The 19,781-nt window shown below is 35.8% G+C and overlaps 1 protein-coding gene across 1 annotated transcript; it reads left to right on the top strand.

The window, feature by feature from the left end:
• The first annotated feature begins 11,018 nt into the window (after positions 1–11,018).
• Positions 11,019–18,630, top strand: LOC146734295 (uncharacterized). The gene is made up of 7 exons (XM_085490676.1): positions 11,019–11,174; positions 13,710–13,841; positions 15,114–15,245; positions 15,402–15,533; positions 16,645–16,767; positions 17,107–17,169; positions 17,676–18,630. Exons 1-7 carry the CDS (start codon positions 11,102–11,104, stop codon positions 17,834–17,836), a joined length of 816 nt encoding a protein of 271 aa, XP_085346802.1. The 5' UTR covers positions 11,019–11,101; the 3' UTR covers positions 17,837–18,630.
• Positions 18,631–19,781: the final 1,151 nt, after the last annotated feature.

The raw sequence follows: 19,781 nt of genomic DNA, 5'->3' as shown, positions 1-19,781 counted from the left end.
AAAAATCTCAATGAAGGTTTCATTATTGTAGGCTGTTAGTTGTTATTGGAAACGTGCGGGAGGTGTCTGAGATATAAAGATGATAACACCTGCGTGGTCAACCCGAACACGTGACAACGAACACGTTGGCTCATTCGTTATAATTAAAAACAAACGCACAATAATAAAAACAGACACGTAACTTGTTGAGACACATTTCATATATACACCTGTGACATTAATATCATTGTCTAGATTTGTAAAAAAAGAAGCTTTTATTTTTGTATTGTAAACTAATGTTTTATTGGTTTATGGATTGTTGGCGTATGTCATTATAATGGACGTTGTGTGCTGTTTGAAATGTCGTAACTATCGTTACGCTGTCTAGTAGAGAACGACAACTCGCTATTTGGGGCAAATTTTAAAATCAAATTAGAACAAGGCCAACTGAACTATGGATATAATGATTCATTAAATTAATTAACATAATGTTTGGTGTTAGATAGTAAAATTGCTGTGGTTGGCTTGCAATCGCGTCATTAATTATACAAAACTATGCGAAAAGCAAGGCAATGTAACTTACACAACAACTTTTGTGAAAAAAAAGAAAAAGAAAACTGCTCTTTTCTGATTGATACAGTCACGTGATGAGTAGAATTATTTAAACCCGACAATAGAGATTTGACCCCTTAACTCATCTGTCAAACAGTTCTGTATAAAGACGAACAAAAGTAAGATTGCAAAAAAATTGTGCTCATTTAAGTGAGTGTAGGTGTATTTGCTGCGATACGCGTCACTTGATAGACTCAATCCCATTGGCCGAATCGCATGAATATATGTAAGTATTAACGATGTGCATATTACGTGGCTCCAAAAAAACTTGTCATTGATCTACTCCATGGCTACCTGCAATAAAAGAGAATGGCAAAATATATACCATAATTATATATGCCGTCTACTTAGTTCAATCTCAATGGAGCACCTCAAATTTGTGAACAGGTTGACAAACTGTAAAGTTTTCTGCTCATCATCGTACATTATTTTGGTGTCATATATAGATATTTGTAACAGGGAAATAATCTTCGAATAATACGACTACACGCCCTAGTCAATGCATAGTCGCCACAATGCGTACGTGACTAGCATTGCAACCTGAATTTGCATGACATTTGATTTTTGTTTTATTCGGTATACATATTACTATTACTGACGCTTGCTGCGGTCGTTATACCGATTTGGTGACTCTTGGAGAGCATTATTAATCTCTGTATTTCGACCTTAGTACACCCTAAACATATTTCTTGCATTACTTGTCCTTACCAACCACATCTTCGGGTTTCACCGCTGTACGTCTTTGTTTATATCGATAGTAGAGATACACAAACACTGTTGTTCCACTTATCCCAGCTAAACCTGCCAGAGAGACGGCTATTGCCCAATTCCGATCTGCTGTAATGATATGAAGGTGTAAATAACACGTGCACACGTGGTGTCAACTCATGATCACGTCACCATATAGTAGAATATCGAATATCTCAGCTTAATAATAAACTCACCTGCGTTGTTGACCCTGTTTCCTTCGTGTGGATCAGAAGTAGTGTCAATGTAGTGTTGGATTGTCGTCATGGGTATACTACTTCGATCTAGTCCTGTAGTTGCAACACTAGTACTCTTCGCGGTAATTTCGTCACTGACTGAAGCAGTATGAGTCGATGGCAGTGCCGTTGTTTCTGATCCTGGTGTGGTGGTTGGCGCTGAGAAATAAAGGACGTATACAGAGTAAGATTAATCACTGGATCAAGAAAAAAAGCACCACATACATCGGGGCTGTAGTACGATATCAGATCGTCAGTTTTACGTTGTCTCTTTGTCGCTAGTTGATAACTGATATGATTTTACACGTATTTACACTCGACACGAGTGTTCCACATAATATGTGCTTGATTGAGACTATAGAAATGTTTTAATTACCCAGTGTTCTATGGTTTTGACAAACAACGAAACTCATTAATGTTATTGGACTTTGAGCATCTTATAATATATACGGATTCAATTTAATGCGCATGCATTCATATATTCCCTGAGTATCTACAAACAGCATAAACAGAGAAAGGTACATCAGAGGTACGGTGAATACACACATATCACTGCCCTGTCAGACACGATTCGAGAGTTTAGGGGGAGTTTCCCGTACAGTGCACGTCGTTAGCATCGCAAATGTCCAGAATTTGGACAAAGTACTTCTAATGAACTGAATTGCTAAGAAAAACAATTGCAAACAAATTTAGACACGAATTATTTGACCAGCTCACACAATAAGAAAATAGTCACGTGTCATACCATATCGTTTGCCACAGTCATCGCAGTCAGACCCCAAATAGCAGGCTCCCGATGATGCGTCAATTCCGCCATCCTCACATATCCCGTTACTGGAAGTTTCACCAGTCGGCTGATTACATGAGTCCTCACACAAATATGCTGTGAAACGTATAATAGAAATAGTAGAGTGAGAGTATATAATTGGTGGAATTACTGCAAGGTGGCCAAGTACTACCATTTGCGGGTATCATGGGATGGATTACGATAACTCCGAAAATGTTACCCCGTTCAAGATTAGTATTTTGTATTTGATTAACTTACTTCCATCGTGGGCGTACGGCCATGTTCGCTCTCCACAGTCGCTGCAGTCAGTTCCCCAGAAACACCCACTGTTGTCCGACCAATTGGTGCCTCCATCTTCGCAAACACCGTTGTTGGCAGATACGCACGTATTTGAACACAGCTCAGCTGTTATGTCAAGAGAAGTACATACACTACCACGTATTAATGTTTATATTACACATTCATACAACCGTTGTTTAATGCAGTTGAGACGCTATTAAACTGTTTCACCACTGTACTAATGTGTTTATGATATCGTGGTGATATTGTGTTTGTGATATTGTGGTATTGTTTTTTGTGATATCGTAGTGATAATGTGTTTATGATATCGTGGTGATATTGTGTTTATGATATCGTGGTGATATTGTGTTTGCGATATCGTGGTGATATTGTATTTATGATATCGTGGTGATATTGTGTTTGTGATATCGTGGTGATATTGTGTTTGTGATATCATGGTGATATTGCGTTTGTGACATCGTGGCAATATTGTGTTTGTGATATCGTGGTGATATTGTGTTTGTGATATCGTGTCCGTGACATCATGGTGATATTGTGTTTGTGATATCGTGGTGATATTGTGTTTGTGCTATTGTGTCTGTGACATCGTGGTGGTATTGTGATTGTGACATCGTAGTGGTATTGTGTTTATGATATTGTGGTGATATTGTGTTTGTGATATCGTGTTTGTGGAATCGTGGTGATATTGTGTTTGGGATATCGTGGTGATATTGTGTTTGTGATATCGTGGTGATATTGTGTTTGTGATATCGTGGTGATATTGTGTTTGTGATATTGTGTTTGTGATATCGTGGTGATACTGTGTCTGTGACATCGTGGTGGTATTGTGTTTATGATATTGTGGTGATATTGTGTTTGTGATATCGTATTTGTGACATCGTAGTGATATTCTGTTTGAGATATCATGTCTGTGACATCGTGGTGATATTGTGTTTGTGACATCGTAGTGGTATTTTGTTTATGATATTGTGTTTGTGATATCGTGGTGATATTGTGTTTGGGACATCGTGGTGATATTGTATTTGTGATATCGTCGTGATATTGTGTTTGTGATATCGTAGTGATATTGTGTTTGTGATATCGTGGTGATATTGTGTTTGTGATATCGTGGTGATATTGTGTTTGTGCTATTGTGTCTGTGACATCGTGGTGGTATTGTGTTTGTGACATTGTAGTGATATTGTGTTTATGATATTGTGGTGATATTGTGTCTGTGATATCGTGTTTGTGCTATTGTGTCTATGACGTCGTGGTAGTATTGTATTTATGCTATTGTGTTTGTGATATAATGGTGATATCGTTTGTATAATATTCTGTTTGTGATATTGTTGTTATTGTCTTTATGCTAATGTATTTGTGATATTGTGACGATATTATGTTTGTGTTATTGTGGCGATATTGTTTTTATGACATTGTGTTTGTGATATAATGGTAATATTGTTTTTATGACATCGTGGTGATATTGCGTTTGTGATATTGTGGTATTTTTTGTGATATCGTGGTGATAATGTGTTTATGATATCGTGGTGATATTGTGTTTGTGATATCGTGGTGATAATGTGTTTATGATATCGTGGTGATATTGTGTTTGTGATATCGTGGTAATATTGTGTTTTTGATATCGTGGTGATATTGTGTTTGTGATATTGTGTCTGTGACATCATGGTGATATTGTTTTTGTGATATCGTGGTGATATTGTGTTTGTGCTATTGTGTCTGTGACATCGTGGTGGTATTGTGTTTGTGATATCGTGTTTGTGGGATCGTGGTGATATTGTGTTTGGGATATCGTGGTGATATTGTGTTTGTGATATCGTGGTGATATTGTGTTTGTGATATTGTGTTTGTGATATCGTGGTGATACTGTGTTTGTGACATCGTGGTGGTATTGTGTTTATGATATTGTGGTGATATTGTGTTTGTGATATCGTGTTTGTGACATCGTAGTGATATCGTGTTTGTGATATCGTGGTGATATTGTGTTTGTGATATCGTGTCTGTGACATCGTGGTGATATTGTGTTTGTGACATCGTAGTGGTATTTTGTTTATGATATTGTGTTTGTGATATCGTGGTGATATTGTGTTTGGGACATCGTGGTGATATTGTATTTGTGATATCGTCGTGATATTGTGTTTGTGATATCGTAGTGATATTGTGTTTGTGATATCGTGGTGATATTGTGTTTGTGATATCGTGGTGATATTGTGTTTGTGCTATTGTGTCTGTGACATCGTGGTGGTATTGTGTTTATGATATTGTGGTGATATTGTGTTTGTGATATCGTGTTTGTGCTATTGTGTCTATGACGTCGTGGTAGTATTGTATTTATGCTATTGTGTTTGTGATATAATGGTGATATCGTTTGTGTTATATTCTGTTTGTGATATTGTTGTTATTGTCTTTATGCTAATGTATTTGTGATATTGTGACGATATTGTGTTTGTGTTATTGTGGCGATATTGTTTTTATGACATTGTGTTTGTGTTATTGTGGCGATATTTTGTTTGTGATATAATGGTAATATTGTTTTTATGACATCGTGGTGATATTGCGTTTGTGATATTGTGGTATTTTTTGTGATATCGTGGTGATAATGTGTTTATGATATCGTGGTGATATTGTGTTTGTGATATCGTGGTGATAATGTGTTTATGATATCGTGGTGATATTGTGTTTGTGATATCGTGGTGATATTGTGTTTGTGATATCATGGTGATATTGTGTTTATGACATCGTGGTAATATTGTGTTTTTGATATCGTGGTGATATTGTGTTTGTGATATCGAGTCTGTGACATCATGGTGATATTGTGTTTGTGATATCGTGGTGATATTGTGTTTGTGCTATTGTGTCTGTGACATCGTGGTGGTATTGTGTTTGTGATATCGTGTTTGTGGGATCGTGGTGATATTGTGTTTGGGATATCGTGGTGATATTGTGTTTGTGATATCGTAGTGATATTGTGTTTGTGATATTGTGTTTGTGATATCGTGGTGATACTGTGTTTGTGACATCGTGGTGGTATTGTGTTTATGATATTGTGGTGATATTGTGTTTGTGATATCGTGTTTGTGACATCGTAGTGATATCGTGTTTGTGATATCGTGGTGATATTGTGTTTGTGATATCGTGTCTGTGACATCGTGGTGATATTGTGTTTGTGACATCGTAGTGGTATTTTGTTTATGATATTGTGTTTGTGATATTGTGGTGATATTGTGTTTGGGACATCGTGGTGATATTGTATTTGTGATATCGTCGTGATATTGTGTTTGTGATATCGTAGTGATATTGTGTTTGTGATATCGTGGTGATATTGTGTTTGTGATATTGTGGTGATATTGTGTTTGTGCTATTGTGTCTGTGACATCGTGGTGGTATTGTGTTTATGTCATTGTAGTGATATTGTGTTTATGATATTGTGGTGATATTGTGTTTGTGATATCGTGTTTGTGACATCGTAGTGATATCGTGTTTGTGATATCGTGGTGATATTGTGTTTGTGATATCGTGTCTGTGACATCGTGGTGATATTGTGTTTGTGACATCGTAGTGGTATTTTGTTTATGATATTGTGTTTGTGATATTGTGGTGATATTGTGTTTGGGACATCGTGGTGATATTGTATTTGTGATATCGTCGTGATATTGTGTTTGTGATATCGTAGTGATATTGTGTTTGTGATATCGTGGTGATATTGTGTTTGTGATATTGTGGTGATATTGTGTTTGTGCTATTGTGTCTGTGACATCGTGGTGGTATTGTGTTTATGTCATTGTAGTGATATTGTGTTTATGATATTGTGGTGATATTGTGTTTGTGATATCGTGTTTGTGCTATTGTGTCTATGACGTCGTGGTAGTATTGTATTTATGCTATTGTGTTTGTGATATAATAGTGATATCGTTTGTGTTATATTCTGTTTGTGATATTGTTGTTATTGTCTTTATGCTAATGTATTTGTGATATTGTGACGATATTGTGTTTGTGTTATTGTGGCGATATTGTTTTTATGACATTGTTTTTGTGTTATTGTGGCGATATTTTGTTTGTGATATAATGGTAATATTGTTTTTATGACATCGTGGTGATATTGCGTTTGTGATATTGTGGTATTTTTTGTGATATCGTGGTGATAATGTGTTTATGATATCGTGGTGATATTGTGTTTGTGATATCGTGGTGATAATGTGTTTATGATATCGTGGTGATATTGTGTTTGTGATATCGTGGTGATATTGTGTTTGTGATATCATGGTGATATTGTGTTTGTGACATCGTGGTAATATTGTGTTTTTGATATCGTGGTGATATTGTGTTTGTGATATCGTGTCTGTGACATCATGGTGATATTGTGTTTGTGATATCGTGGCGATATTGTGTTTGTGCTATTGTGTCTGTGACATCGTGGTGGTATTGTGTTTGTGACATCGTAGTAGTATTGTGTTTATGATATTGTGGTGATATTGTGTTTGTGATATCGTGTTTGTGGGATCGTGGTGATATTGTGTTTGGGATATCGTGGTGATATTGTGTTTGTGATATCGTGGTGATATTGTGTTTGTGATATCGTGGTGATATTGTGTTTGTGATATTGTGTTTGTGATATCGTGGTGATATTGTGTTTGTGGCATCGTGGTGTATTGTGTTTATGATATTGTGGTGATATTGTGTTTGTGATATCGTGTTTGTGACATCGTAGTGATATCGTGTTTGTGATATCGTGGTGATATTGTGTTTGTGATATCGTGTCTGTGACATCGTGGTGATATTGTGTTTGTGACATCGTAGTGGTATTTTGTTTATGATATTGTGTTTGTGATATCGTGGTGATATTGTGTTTGTGACATCGTGGTGATATTGCGTTTGCGATATCGTGGTGATATTGTGTTTGTGATATCGTGGTGATATTGTGTTTGTGATATCGTGGTGATATTGTGTTTGTGCTATTGTGTCTGTGACATCGTGGTGATATTGTGTTTGTGACATCGTAGTGATATTGTGTTTATGATATTGTGGTGATATTGTGTTTGTGATATCGTGTTTGTGCTATTGTGTCTATGACGTCGTGGTAGTATTGTATTTGTGCTATTGTTTTTGTGATATAATGGTGATATCGTTTGTGTTATATTCTGTTTGTGATATCGTTGTCATTGTCTTTATGCTAATGTATTTGTGATATTGTGACGATATTGTGTTTGTGTTATTGTTTTTGTGATATTGTGTTTGTGTTATTTGTCTGGGATATTGTGTTTGTGATATAATGGTAATATTGTTTTTATGACATTGTGTTGGTGTTATTGTGTTTATGATATTGTGTTTGTGTTATTATGTTTGTGCTATTGTGTACGGGATATTGTGTTTGTGTTATTCTGGCGATATTGTGTTTATGATATTATGTTTATGACATTGTGTTGACGATATTGTGTTTGTGATATTGTTTTCGAGATAATGTGTTTGTGTAATCTGATATTGTGGCGATATTGTGTTTGATATTTTATTTGTTTATGACATCATTATGATAATATGTTTGTGATATCGTAGTAATATTGTGTTTGTGATATTGTATTCGAGATATTGTGTTATTGTGTTTGTGCTATTGTGGCGATATCATGTTTATGATATTGTATTTGTGATATTGCGACGATACTGTGTTTATGATATTATATATTGTGTTTGTGATATTTTGTGATAGCGATATCGATATCGTGGCGATATTGTGTTTATAATATTGTATTTATGATATTGTGTTTGTGATGTCGTGGTAATATTGTATTTGCAATATCACGGTGATATTGTATATGTGACATTGTGGTGGTTTCGTATTTGCGATATTACGGTGATATTGTATATGTGACATTGTGATGGTATCGTATTTGCGATATTACGGTGATATTGTATATGTGACATTGTGATGGTATCGTATTTGCGATATTACGGTGATATTGTATATGTAACATTGTGGTGGTATCGTATTTGCGATATTATGGTGATATTGTATTTGCGATATTACGGTGATATTGTATTTGTGATATTACGGTGATATTGTATTTGTGATATTACGGTGATATTGTATATGTGACATTGTAGTGATAATGTAGCATTTATAACTTTGTTAAAATTGTAAAAACAAAACAAATATCATAAAATAGCAACAACAAATGTGTACTTATATTGAATTACCAGTAATACTATTGTAATATGCGTCATAGACAGTTTTTACCTTCTGTTACTTTCTGCATCAAAATAATCACAAGAACTGCAAATACTAAACAATGGTAGAACGACTGATTGGTGCACATGGGCTGGTGTATGTTGTCGTACATTGCAAAACGTGTTCTCCGTGCAACCCACATTGAAAAACTTCTTGGCTGGCAGAACGTATCAGCAATAACCAGTAGTACACGCTTGTCCGTAAAAGTAAATTAACATCCAGCGTTGATGAAAGGCGATGCCGTTACCAAGCAACCGAGACAATTCGCGGTTCTGAAGTACTGCTGTGAACACTTGAAAGTTGTACCAACAGTGATATTGAATGAGTCTAACATTGAGATAATGACTCTTTGCGAATTATTCCTGATTGACGATTCATGTTTAGTGGTATTTTAATACTAAATCCATGTGCATAATAATATGTTTGACAGATATCATCTCCAAGGTCAAATCCATCAACAAATGAAAGTGAAAAAGTCGCTATGTGCAGCACAGAATAGCTTAAAACCAGTGTGGGCGTATACACGACGTTAGCATATATAATAGCGAGGTAAACACTTCTGACAACAGATAAATCAAAACTATTTAACATTGCAAACCAAGACAACATCTCAGCAATACAAACTGTGAAAGAAACTTAGCGTATGTTAATCCTGTTTGTTGGGAAATGTTAACGTGCGCTGAGTTTTTGCGTATTACTCTGACAGAGTAGTACGGCTGCTGAGTAAAATTAAATAAATAAATAAATAAATAAATAAATAAATAAATAAATAAATAAATAAATAAATAAATAAATAAATAAATAAATAAATAAATAAATAAATAAATAAATAAATAAATAAATAAATAAATAAATAAATAAATAAATAAATAAATAAATAAATAAATAAATACATGTTTTGCTTCCAACTAATGTACCACATGACATCGTTCACATATGATTGAAAATACAAAAAAGATAAACTCAACAAATATCATATATGATTAAGACCAGTGGCTGCATCGATACGGTGCGATGCGTACGAATGCATGAAGTCTGACATCGCCCTCATGAGGAACGATTATTCCAGCTATACACTAGCATTGTCCATTGTGACTGTGCGTGTTAAGAGACACACTGCCTCGAACCACCTATCTCGTATATGACGGATGATTGATGATTACTTTTACTGTTCGGTGGGATTTCAATGACAATACTCAGGTTAGGTTAGGCTACACAAAATTAAAACATTGTTTGACGTCAGTGCAATCTTTGACTACTGGCGTTTTTCTTGCAAATGTGAGATCATTTAGGATCAAGACTCCTATTATCTGTTTAGCGACATTTTAATCTCGTGATTTTACAAGTACCAACCAAAGTTGCTGACCAATTGTTTGTTTGCCAGTACTAGACTTGTTCACCGTTTGCTGCTTAAAGCGAGGGAGTCGTCACCTGCGCATGCGTCAGATGGCCACAGCGTGTAATTGTTTACAAACGAGCGTCTACCCATGGGCCTTTGCATTTTTAGCGTGTGTTGTTATCGTCGCTTGGGACTAAATTCTCGCGCGTGCGCAGGTGACGACCCTCCCGCTTTAAGTATATATAAGTGGAGGCAAGCATATGCTGCAAAAGTGATACCACATCCCGTTATTTCCTCTGTTATACTGGAATTATCGGGAATAATCACTCAAGGCGATGCGACAATCCAAGAGTCAGAAATAAGACTAAAAATAAATCCCCATTCAAATTATCTACAAAGATACGATGAAAACTTGTTATGTTTACAGTGCGTCACATTTTAGTGTTTGCACCCATGTTTAGTACTATAAAAGATTACTCCGACGTTTTCGTAAAAGATTCGAGATTAAGAAAAACGAAAGATATTTCGCGAGTTTTAATACAATGGACGCAGAACCCAAAAGATCTGTAAACTACAAGGTCAATATTTTGGAATAGATAATTAATCTGTCCGCCGCTTTTTCTAAATTTCAAAGTGACGTAAAACATATTTCTATGTATATGTGGCCTTATCATCGAACTGACTCCAGTTGTCGCAATGCTGATTGGCCGCACTTGTTTTCAGGCAGATTAAGTTTTACCAACAAATACTCGGATACTATTGGATTGTTTCTAAAACCAATTCCGTGTTTGTGTAGGAATTAGGAGTGAGTGACAATTGGCGAGAATATATCACTGGTAAACTGGTAGGATTCAAGTTTAAAAACACCGGATATACTAACTATCATGAATATACTTTTATCAACTTTGGTTGTCCTCATCGCGTTATCAATATCCACCACAGGGATTATGCCGCTCGGTGAGTATTCTAAACAAAATATTGTGGAAATACAATATTCTGTTATTAATATTAGTATGATCATCCGAGACAATACTATTACAATAGAATATTATGGTATGAAATCATTGAATGCTACGCATACCGGGTCGTTTTTTATGTCAGAGGAAGCGCTCCCATGTGTGAGAAGGTGAGTTGCGAAGATATAAATATGTTCCATTTCTGTTCAGGGAAAGTTCTATCGAAGCTGTCAATTTACCGTACACTTTCGTGAGATTACTATGCTATGCACTGTCAACTAATTGTTGTAACGCTGTCGGGCTCGGTATTTATGAACTAGTTTGAACGGCTACACACTCACGCAATCACGTCCCAAAGGATGTCGCCGTGTTTGCTGTTGGTATCTGTTCCCGTGAAGGATCAGTATTACGCTACGTTAAGACCATGCGTAATTGATGTTTAGAGACTTACCCCAACCTTACTCCTAAAGTTATACATTTTAGAAATATATAGAATTGTATTTACATAATTAGACTGTCAATAGTCTCTCTGGTCGAATATATAATTACCGACTGTATCAGAATTGAATACAATTCATCTACAAATTTGTTCACCTCGTTATGGTATCTCCAAATCACTATTTTCAGAGATTATCTTTGGTAAAACATTATATTTTTGTTAATATATATTCGTTGAAAACAGTCGAATGCGAGTGAATTCTCTGTTTTCTGAGAAAGATTTGCCAACTGTAGCCACGATCTAATTTAGAATAAAAACAATAGGATATTTAAAAGTGAATTGTGATGTTCAAAGGGCTTTCGAGTTTGTATTGGTTGCTACTCAAACTTGTATCAACTATGTCTGACTATTATAATGCTCCCTTTTATGATCTTCCGTTTCAAGATATTTTGTCACTTCACATACTCAGAATACTGTGGGAAGAACTTGAATGATTGCGCATGCCAAAAATATCACATGCATTTACAATACACCTACTTACAAATTCAAAAAACAAACAAAAAATAATGCGACTGATTTTTTTGCTGTAAAATTCTGTTATTTTTGATTGATTTATTAATTATTTACTTGGCATCAACAATAGTAATTGTCAAAATGCAATATAAAAATAACATATAGCTGCATTCGTATTAATTTGCTTACAGCTTCTTACAGGACGAGGAACCACTTTGCGATAAACAGGTTAATAGTTACTAGTGACGTAATTAGCAACAGCTCTCTGAGAATAATTACACTTACTTATAATCACTGACATGACTAGATCCAAATCTCTTTATTCATTACCCACATGTTTAGTTACAGTTGGATCAAAGAGCGGAGAAGAACAATAATCATAATAATGTTGACAAAAATAGTAGGCTTTCCAGCCAGCTAGGCTTTATACGAACCTTACTGCGCATCTATTTTCGCATTGTGCATAAAACTATTTTACCGAGACTCCGGAGATTCAACTATGACTTTATCAAGTTTATTGTAATTGTGTATTTGGATATTTTCCACACCATCACCCAGGTATGCATCAATATATGTTTACGATTATTGTCTATCCGTCGGGATTACCTAAACAAAAAAATAATAATCCACACCCTGCACAGATCGTCACCACTATACGATTCCCAACAACTACTATTTATTTGTTTGTTGAAATGATTCTGTTTATTGACATGTTTCAGGGTGAGATTAAAACACAGCACTACGTACGGTACATAGAGACGGCAGACGTGACTCGCACACCAACAGCGCGTGCGTGTGCCACTCTATTGGGATGACGTATTTCGTAGATAACATAACATCAGCCTGTCTAACTTATAATTAGACGCCTTCACAAAACAATTTCAGCCAGACCTATGAATTATCCAATTATCTTACCCTGTATTCAATATCGACGTTGTTGTTGTGATGAATAATACGTACATCCCATAACAAAATGAACAATGCACACCGCCGAATTGAAAAGTATATATTGCATCACATTTACGGTGTCAGGTCTCGGTAGTTACAACAATTCACGTCTGAATGCACACACTCCTAATAGACATACGGCACAAAGCGTCCGTTTGTATGGCGGTTGTTTTTTATCTATTGTAAACGATGACGTCAACAGACATCTTGCCCCGGGCGTCGTTATAGGCAGATTTCACTAATACTACTTGGATACTTTGTAACGGTTTTATGAGAAGCTTAATTTAACATTTTTCTGTTTTATAACACCTTTTATACCCATCGGCGCAAGATCGGCGCCCCCGGTAATATTACATCACATGGTTCACACGGTGTCAATCACGTACACCATGCTCTTCGTAAGTAGAGAAACACAATCATATTGCTACTAAATTACGGCCACAATTTATCAGTTAGCGGACCCTCAGACGACGACACACCCTTTGACGTCTCTCTAAATCTAGTGTCCTACCTATTTAATAATATACCATATCACCTTGAATTTATTAAAAAAATAAAAAAAACAATAAATAAAGTTAAATACAGTAGTAATATCATAACAATAATATCGTTTCATACACGGTGTTTTTGTTTCAGACATGTGCACCGATGCCTGTGAGGACGCTGTTAACGGTGATTGCGATGACGGTGGTGACAACGCTACGTCATCCACGTGTGAATATGGCACTGACTGTACTGACTGCGGTGCTCGTGAATATGGTCCCGATCGTAAGTATAGGTGTACTGTGTTGTCAACGACTGTTGATTACTGATATATCACTGTATGAGTAGGTGCATGTTGTGTGGTTTCACTGTTTAGCGTGAATTCGCCCCCTGTGTACTGACGTAAACAATTCTTACACAATTCTACATATATGAAGACCAATCGTTGCTATCTTATCTACATTATAGAACTTTTTTTTTTAATTCATATCCACGCACTCGTCACAAACCATTTTTATGGTGATTCTTCATAAACATCGACCGACAAATTACCTGAGTAGTAAATAATATATTGCATGTCTTGGCATGTCTTATAATGACATAACATTTTGAAGAGCGATTTTTAAGTGCATTGCGGCATTAGAAAGAAATTAACCCAGTTTTATGCAGTGAAGTTAACACTTTTTATGGAACTTATTTTCTTGCAGTAATTGTAAACGTCCATAAAAACTACCCAACTAAGATTTGCAGGGAACGGCACCTCTACATGAAGTCCGTCTTCTCAAATAAATCTACGGCGACTAAAGGAAACTTCTTAAAATATTTGTTTCTGAAAAGTTAGACATAAATTGATTTATTTTGTACAACCACGTCATTGGTAATAAGCAACAATATTATGTTGCCTGTTACGGTACAACAGTACTTCGAGAACATAATTTACTGCACTTTTTAAACCAGTTTCAAAGAACACTAAGTTGAAGCGACGCGACACAGCATTTCTTATCACTTTTTAAAATCTAGATTTATGAAACTCTAATACCAGAGTGTACACCATTAATCAAGATATATATATGTGATGACCAGCTAAACAATTGAGAAATGGCAAATTATTTACGCCATGATAGGAAGCAAGGTATCTAGTAGCCGACAAAGTGGCTACCGTTAACAGTAAATATATAACCATCATTTTCTCAATTTATTTTGATGAGTCTAAACGTTTTTTAAGTCAACATATTGGTCGACAATACTGCCATGTTTATTTCAAAATGGATAAATTTAGGGTATTTTAAATGACATGAATTAACAATATAATTTCCACGTGCGTACCCTAGAATTACGTCGTTTTAAAGTGAACTAAATACAACAACTGAATCTCCTAATCAGTCAGGTGGTTCGAATCCCAAGGAATGTTACATTCTTTAGTTGGTTGTTGTTGAGTTTATCTTGAATCGGTTGTTTAACTGACATATTGCTCAATTTACAATGAATAACTTAATTAGTCGCCTGGCTAATCAATTTTCTCAGCAATGTCCGTTTTTTACATAACTGTTTTTACAGTGTCCTGTTGGAATACTTGTACTTATATAAACGATGGGTCATGTGACGATTCTGGTCCCAACGCTAACTTTAGTGAATGTTCCTACGGCACTGACTGTTCAGACTGCGGTCCTCGTGAAGATGCCGGGCAAGGTGAGTGTGATTCAATTAAGTGTCACCATAGCTCGAAGTAATCCGATCACCGTTCTGAAACGTCAATACTTAAAATCGACGAAAGACTTATTGGGTGGTTGTCGTCGAGCGTCAAGACGACCACTTCCTTTTAATATATATTTCTATATATTCTAGCAACCTGTTTCGAGACTTGTGACTATACAGACGACGGATCGTGTGATGATGGTGGACCGGATTCCGACGAAGCATTCTGTTTTTACGGCACTGATTGCTCCGATTGTGGTGTTAGATATCACGTATTTGAACGTAAGTTGACATTCTCTACACATCCATTCATTGTTGTTTACACGACGACCTTCACATCTTTAAGTATACGGAGCAAAACACATGTACCACCCCACTCCCTTCAGTCCGCAAAAAAATGACAAATAAATTGACAAACCCAGCCCTCCGCTCCGTTTATCCCTTCAAATTACTTTTGTCACAGTAATCTCAGAAAGTATTCTTTTATCCCTCGTTGTCTTGTCTTTTGAAATTGTATTTATAGTATTGCTGGTTCAGTGGACATTTTTACGAGTCTATCTTCTTTCAAGACATCTGTTTTAAATGCCATAAGTTGATCTTTGGGTGTTTCTTTTTATTGTATAATATTTTTGTAAATATTTTTGTATTTGTATTTTATGAGTGCTTGTAATTGGGGAAACCTGTTGGTATCTAGAATAAATAAATAAATAAATAAATAAATAAATAAATAAATAAATAAATAAATAAATAAATAAATAAATAAATTAATTAATTAATTAATTAATTAAATTATAACTATAGTGTATATTTGGTTCCGAATCTAATGTTACAAATTTGAGAGTTTATTATACAGCAACGTGTATTGGCCTCCGTCGCATGAGACCGATATCGCGAAATATCGTTCCCGAGTGGCTGTTAGTGGGCCAAAACGCAAAGTTTCCAGTCATGAGACTGATCACATTGACTGTCTCATACTAGAAGGATAGTATTGTATTTTAGGTGATTAACCTGTATGTATGGTGCATAGTAATAACATTGGCGGATTTAGATGGGGCCGAGGGGGCCGCCTCCTATTTTTAACAACCAACAGGGCTTCGCGCCATCGGCGCTCGCGAACTTGGCCTTAGGCCAACTTATCGCCTATTCCAGAATTCTAGATCCGCCCCTGAAAAATAATGCTGGACCATGCACTTAAACGTGCTCCATGCGAATTTACTTTGTTATAGCATTGAGGTAAAAGGCAGATCTTCCACGACAATTTTTAATATGAGGTACATACGTACTCAAGTATTAAAAATGCACAATCGTCTTGAGCTTAAAATATGCATTTAGAGCTCCCTGCGTATATTTCCATGTAACATAATGTATGAAAAAATGTTTTGACCTTTTACAGCAACTTTATGCACAGACACCTGTGAGTGGGCTAATAACAGTGCGTGTGAAGATGGAGGGATATTCAGCAACTCATTCGACTGCTTTCTGGGGACGGATTGCACGGACTGTGGAGTGCGGGGAGGTATAAACCATGCAACTTTATTGTACGACAGTCGAGTATGAAATAATGTGTTACAATAATATGCATCGGGTGGTAGGAAAGGTAGTATGCAGGGAATACGTTAACTTCATATCCTGCTTTCCGCTCCCGGCCCCCAAATACATAGTGATCCATTCACGATATTGTCCAATTTGTTTTTAAATATACACCAAGTATATTGTTAATTCCGTTTCATTTTTTCATAGGGACTGAAACATATTCCATTACTTGTATTCATGTATTGTTGAACCGTGACATGTTAGTAATTCGTTTTAATATATTCATCAATTTGTATTTTATATATTTGTATATTATCTTCAGTTTCACTGGAATTATATCCCGCACCTATGTATTCCACGGAAACGCCGACTGAAGAAGAGACAGGTAATAATTATTTTATTATTAATTCATGTCCATTACGCACGCTGTAATTTACATGATTTACGGTGACGTGTATTGTGAAGAAAGATCACGATCCTGAGAATGAAGAGACAAACATTTGCTTGCCCTCGATGAGACTTGGTGTAGAGTTCAACACTGTTATTGGTTTAATCGACTACATGGAGTCTCACCATTGTCTAATTGAATTACGTGATTAAAAGTGGTCGAATATCTAGTCCGGTATATTGCGAAAAATCAGCACCCTAGTGCACTCTCACTCTAGTGTCGCACATTCCTTCAACCCGCAGTGTTAAAAGAGTCGGTCATCCATCGTCATCCATGGTTCCTGCTAAAATAAAAAATGGAATGTATATCCCTCAAAACGTTGGCTTCATGCCTTCTATTATCAACGAGTTCCATGACTCGTTACATTGCTTGTTTTCTTGGCGAACCAGTAGCATTGTATTTAATACATACAAAATAGCTAGCATATCTCGATTATTTTTCAGACGATTCCTCAGACGACGACGATGATGGCGTGTCACCAGTGGTTATCGGAGTCAGTGCCGCTGGTGGCGTAGCTGTTGTAGCCACCATGGCTGTGATCACGGCAGTGATCCTTATAAAACACCACAAGTTGAAAAACACTGTTGGGGACCTGGAGAAATAGAATTCAGTTTTCCGGGCAGTTTTCATAACACAATTGAATACTTGAATGGATGACGCCATTGATGTCAACATGCAATGTTAAAAACATGTTAGAAAAGAGTAACTTGAATCAAACTTTATACCATGCCCTCTACCAATTTTGTGAAGTAGCGGGTCAGTCGATTCATATTTTACAAGATTTTCACGATTCTAAATCGGAGGAACGTATATGTAATCAGAGTTGTCGCTTCGATTGGCTCAGCTTTCACTACCTCATCTACGTCATAGCTTATTCTTGAAAGCATCTTGTCGCTAGCAGGCGCTACTTACAGAATAACACACGAGACCCGTAAAAACACGTGATTAACAAAGAAGTAAAGCAATGCTGAATGAGCATTAATTGTGCAAATTTTTTTTTATTTTACGCATCACTGTTTGTTTTACCACGGATACTAATAATATTAATATATGTATTACACACTGTAGACCCATGCTCGACGTACACAGATATTAACACAATAGAATTAAAATGATTGATGACGTAATGAAAACATAAAGCAAGTATAAGATATATACACAAGTAATTACAGACATTAAAGTGATTAATTTAATATCTCCTTTCGCAAAATTAAACGGACATGTACAGATTAGAAGTTTACAAACTTTTACGGGACGGGAATCTTCAACATAATATTGAAGTATATATTTGTCCTTCGGGGTTTTGAAAACGAGAAAGTTTGAACAGATATGATATTATTATATGACTTTGTTGATGCAATAAAGTACATGTCTCTAATCTGGAGATATTAGTGAAAAGTTTGTCAGTTTCAATTTTCAGTTAACGCGCAGATACACATAACCTGAACAGTGCAACCCAAGTAACTCTAAAGTATCCATTCAGTGGGTGCATACAAATAAGTATACATGAATCTGTAAATTTCAATATGACTAAAATATCATTTTCATTGTAGAAATCATAAACAAATTAAATTTAATTTAATTTAAAATCAATGTAAAACATGTCTTTTTATTTTGCATGTTATTTTAGCTAATTTAGTTAATCAATATTTTCGCTATGTCGCTAATTTGATATTGTTGGCGCTTTAACTAAATTACTTAAGATTCTGTTATTTCATGCTTTGATTTAAATCATCGCTAAAACGGCATACAGCGTGTTTTACAGTAAACCAGCATTTAATCGTATGAACAAAACTACTGTGAGTAGAATTGTTGTTATCCCGAAAACACTATTTTCCACAAAAGCAAACTTGAAATACACCTTCCATCTAGCGACATAGTGTCTCTGTGACGTCATTTGTGTACGAGAAGCCATTTAGGGCGTCGATACTGTTTTCATAAATAAATAATACAATTTTTGAAAGTTTTGTTATATTCTATATGACAACTGAATACACGACAATCAAAATTGTCAATTTCAACGAAATTGCTTACACTCATGTTGACCGGCGTCATGTGACAAGAGCGCTACGTCGGCAGAGGGCGCGTTATATGAACGGTGTACTTAGAATGTTTCAGAATCGTAACAAATTCTTGTGCACAAAATGCGAATATTTCAAACAAAAATGTATTTCTTTATTCCAAGCGCGTTGGTAGGACACCATTAGTAAAATTGTTGTGCCGCTTGACGCAGAGGACCACGATTACCACCATTAATACAAGTATGAGGGAACCACATCCAACACTAACTCCGATGGTCACCATGGGCAAATCTTCATCTGAAATACAAATTAATGCAGTTTTCAGTTAGTGTTGGAATACCTGAACGTACCGGACTCACATAGTACGGAACCGTGTGATACCAAAGTCGTTATTGTGACATTAAAGAGACCTAAACCACTCATTGTGTTACATGAGTCGCCCCGTCGTATAACTTGGCATAATACAGCAGCTTGTCAGTGAATCGAAAATCAATGATTCAACATTTCGTACACGCTATATTTCCTGAT

The sequence above is a fragment of the Saccoglossus kowalevskii genome, chromosome 15 (genome assembly GCF_978046115.1).
Source record: "Saccoglossus kowalevskii chromosome 15, keSacKowa6.1, whole genome shotgun sequence".
Lineage (NCBI taxonomy): Eukaryota > Metazoa > Hemichordata > Enteropneusta > Harrimaniidae > Saccoglossus > Saccoglossus kowalevskii.
This window is presented reverse-complemented; position numbering and strand designations above follow the sequence as displayed.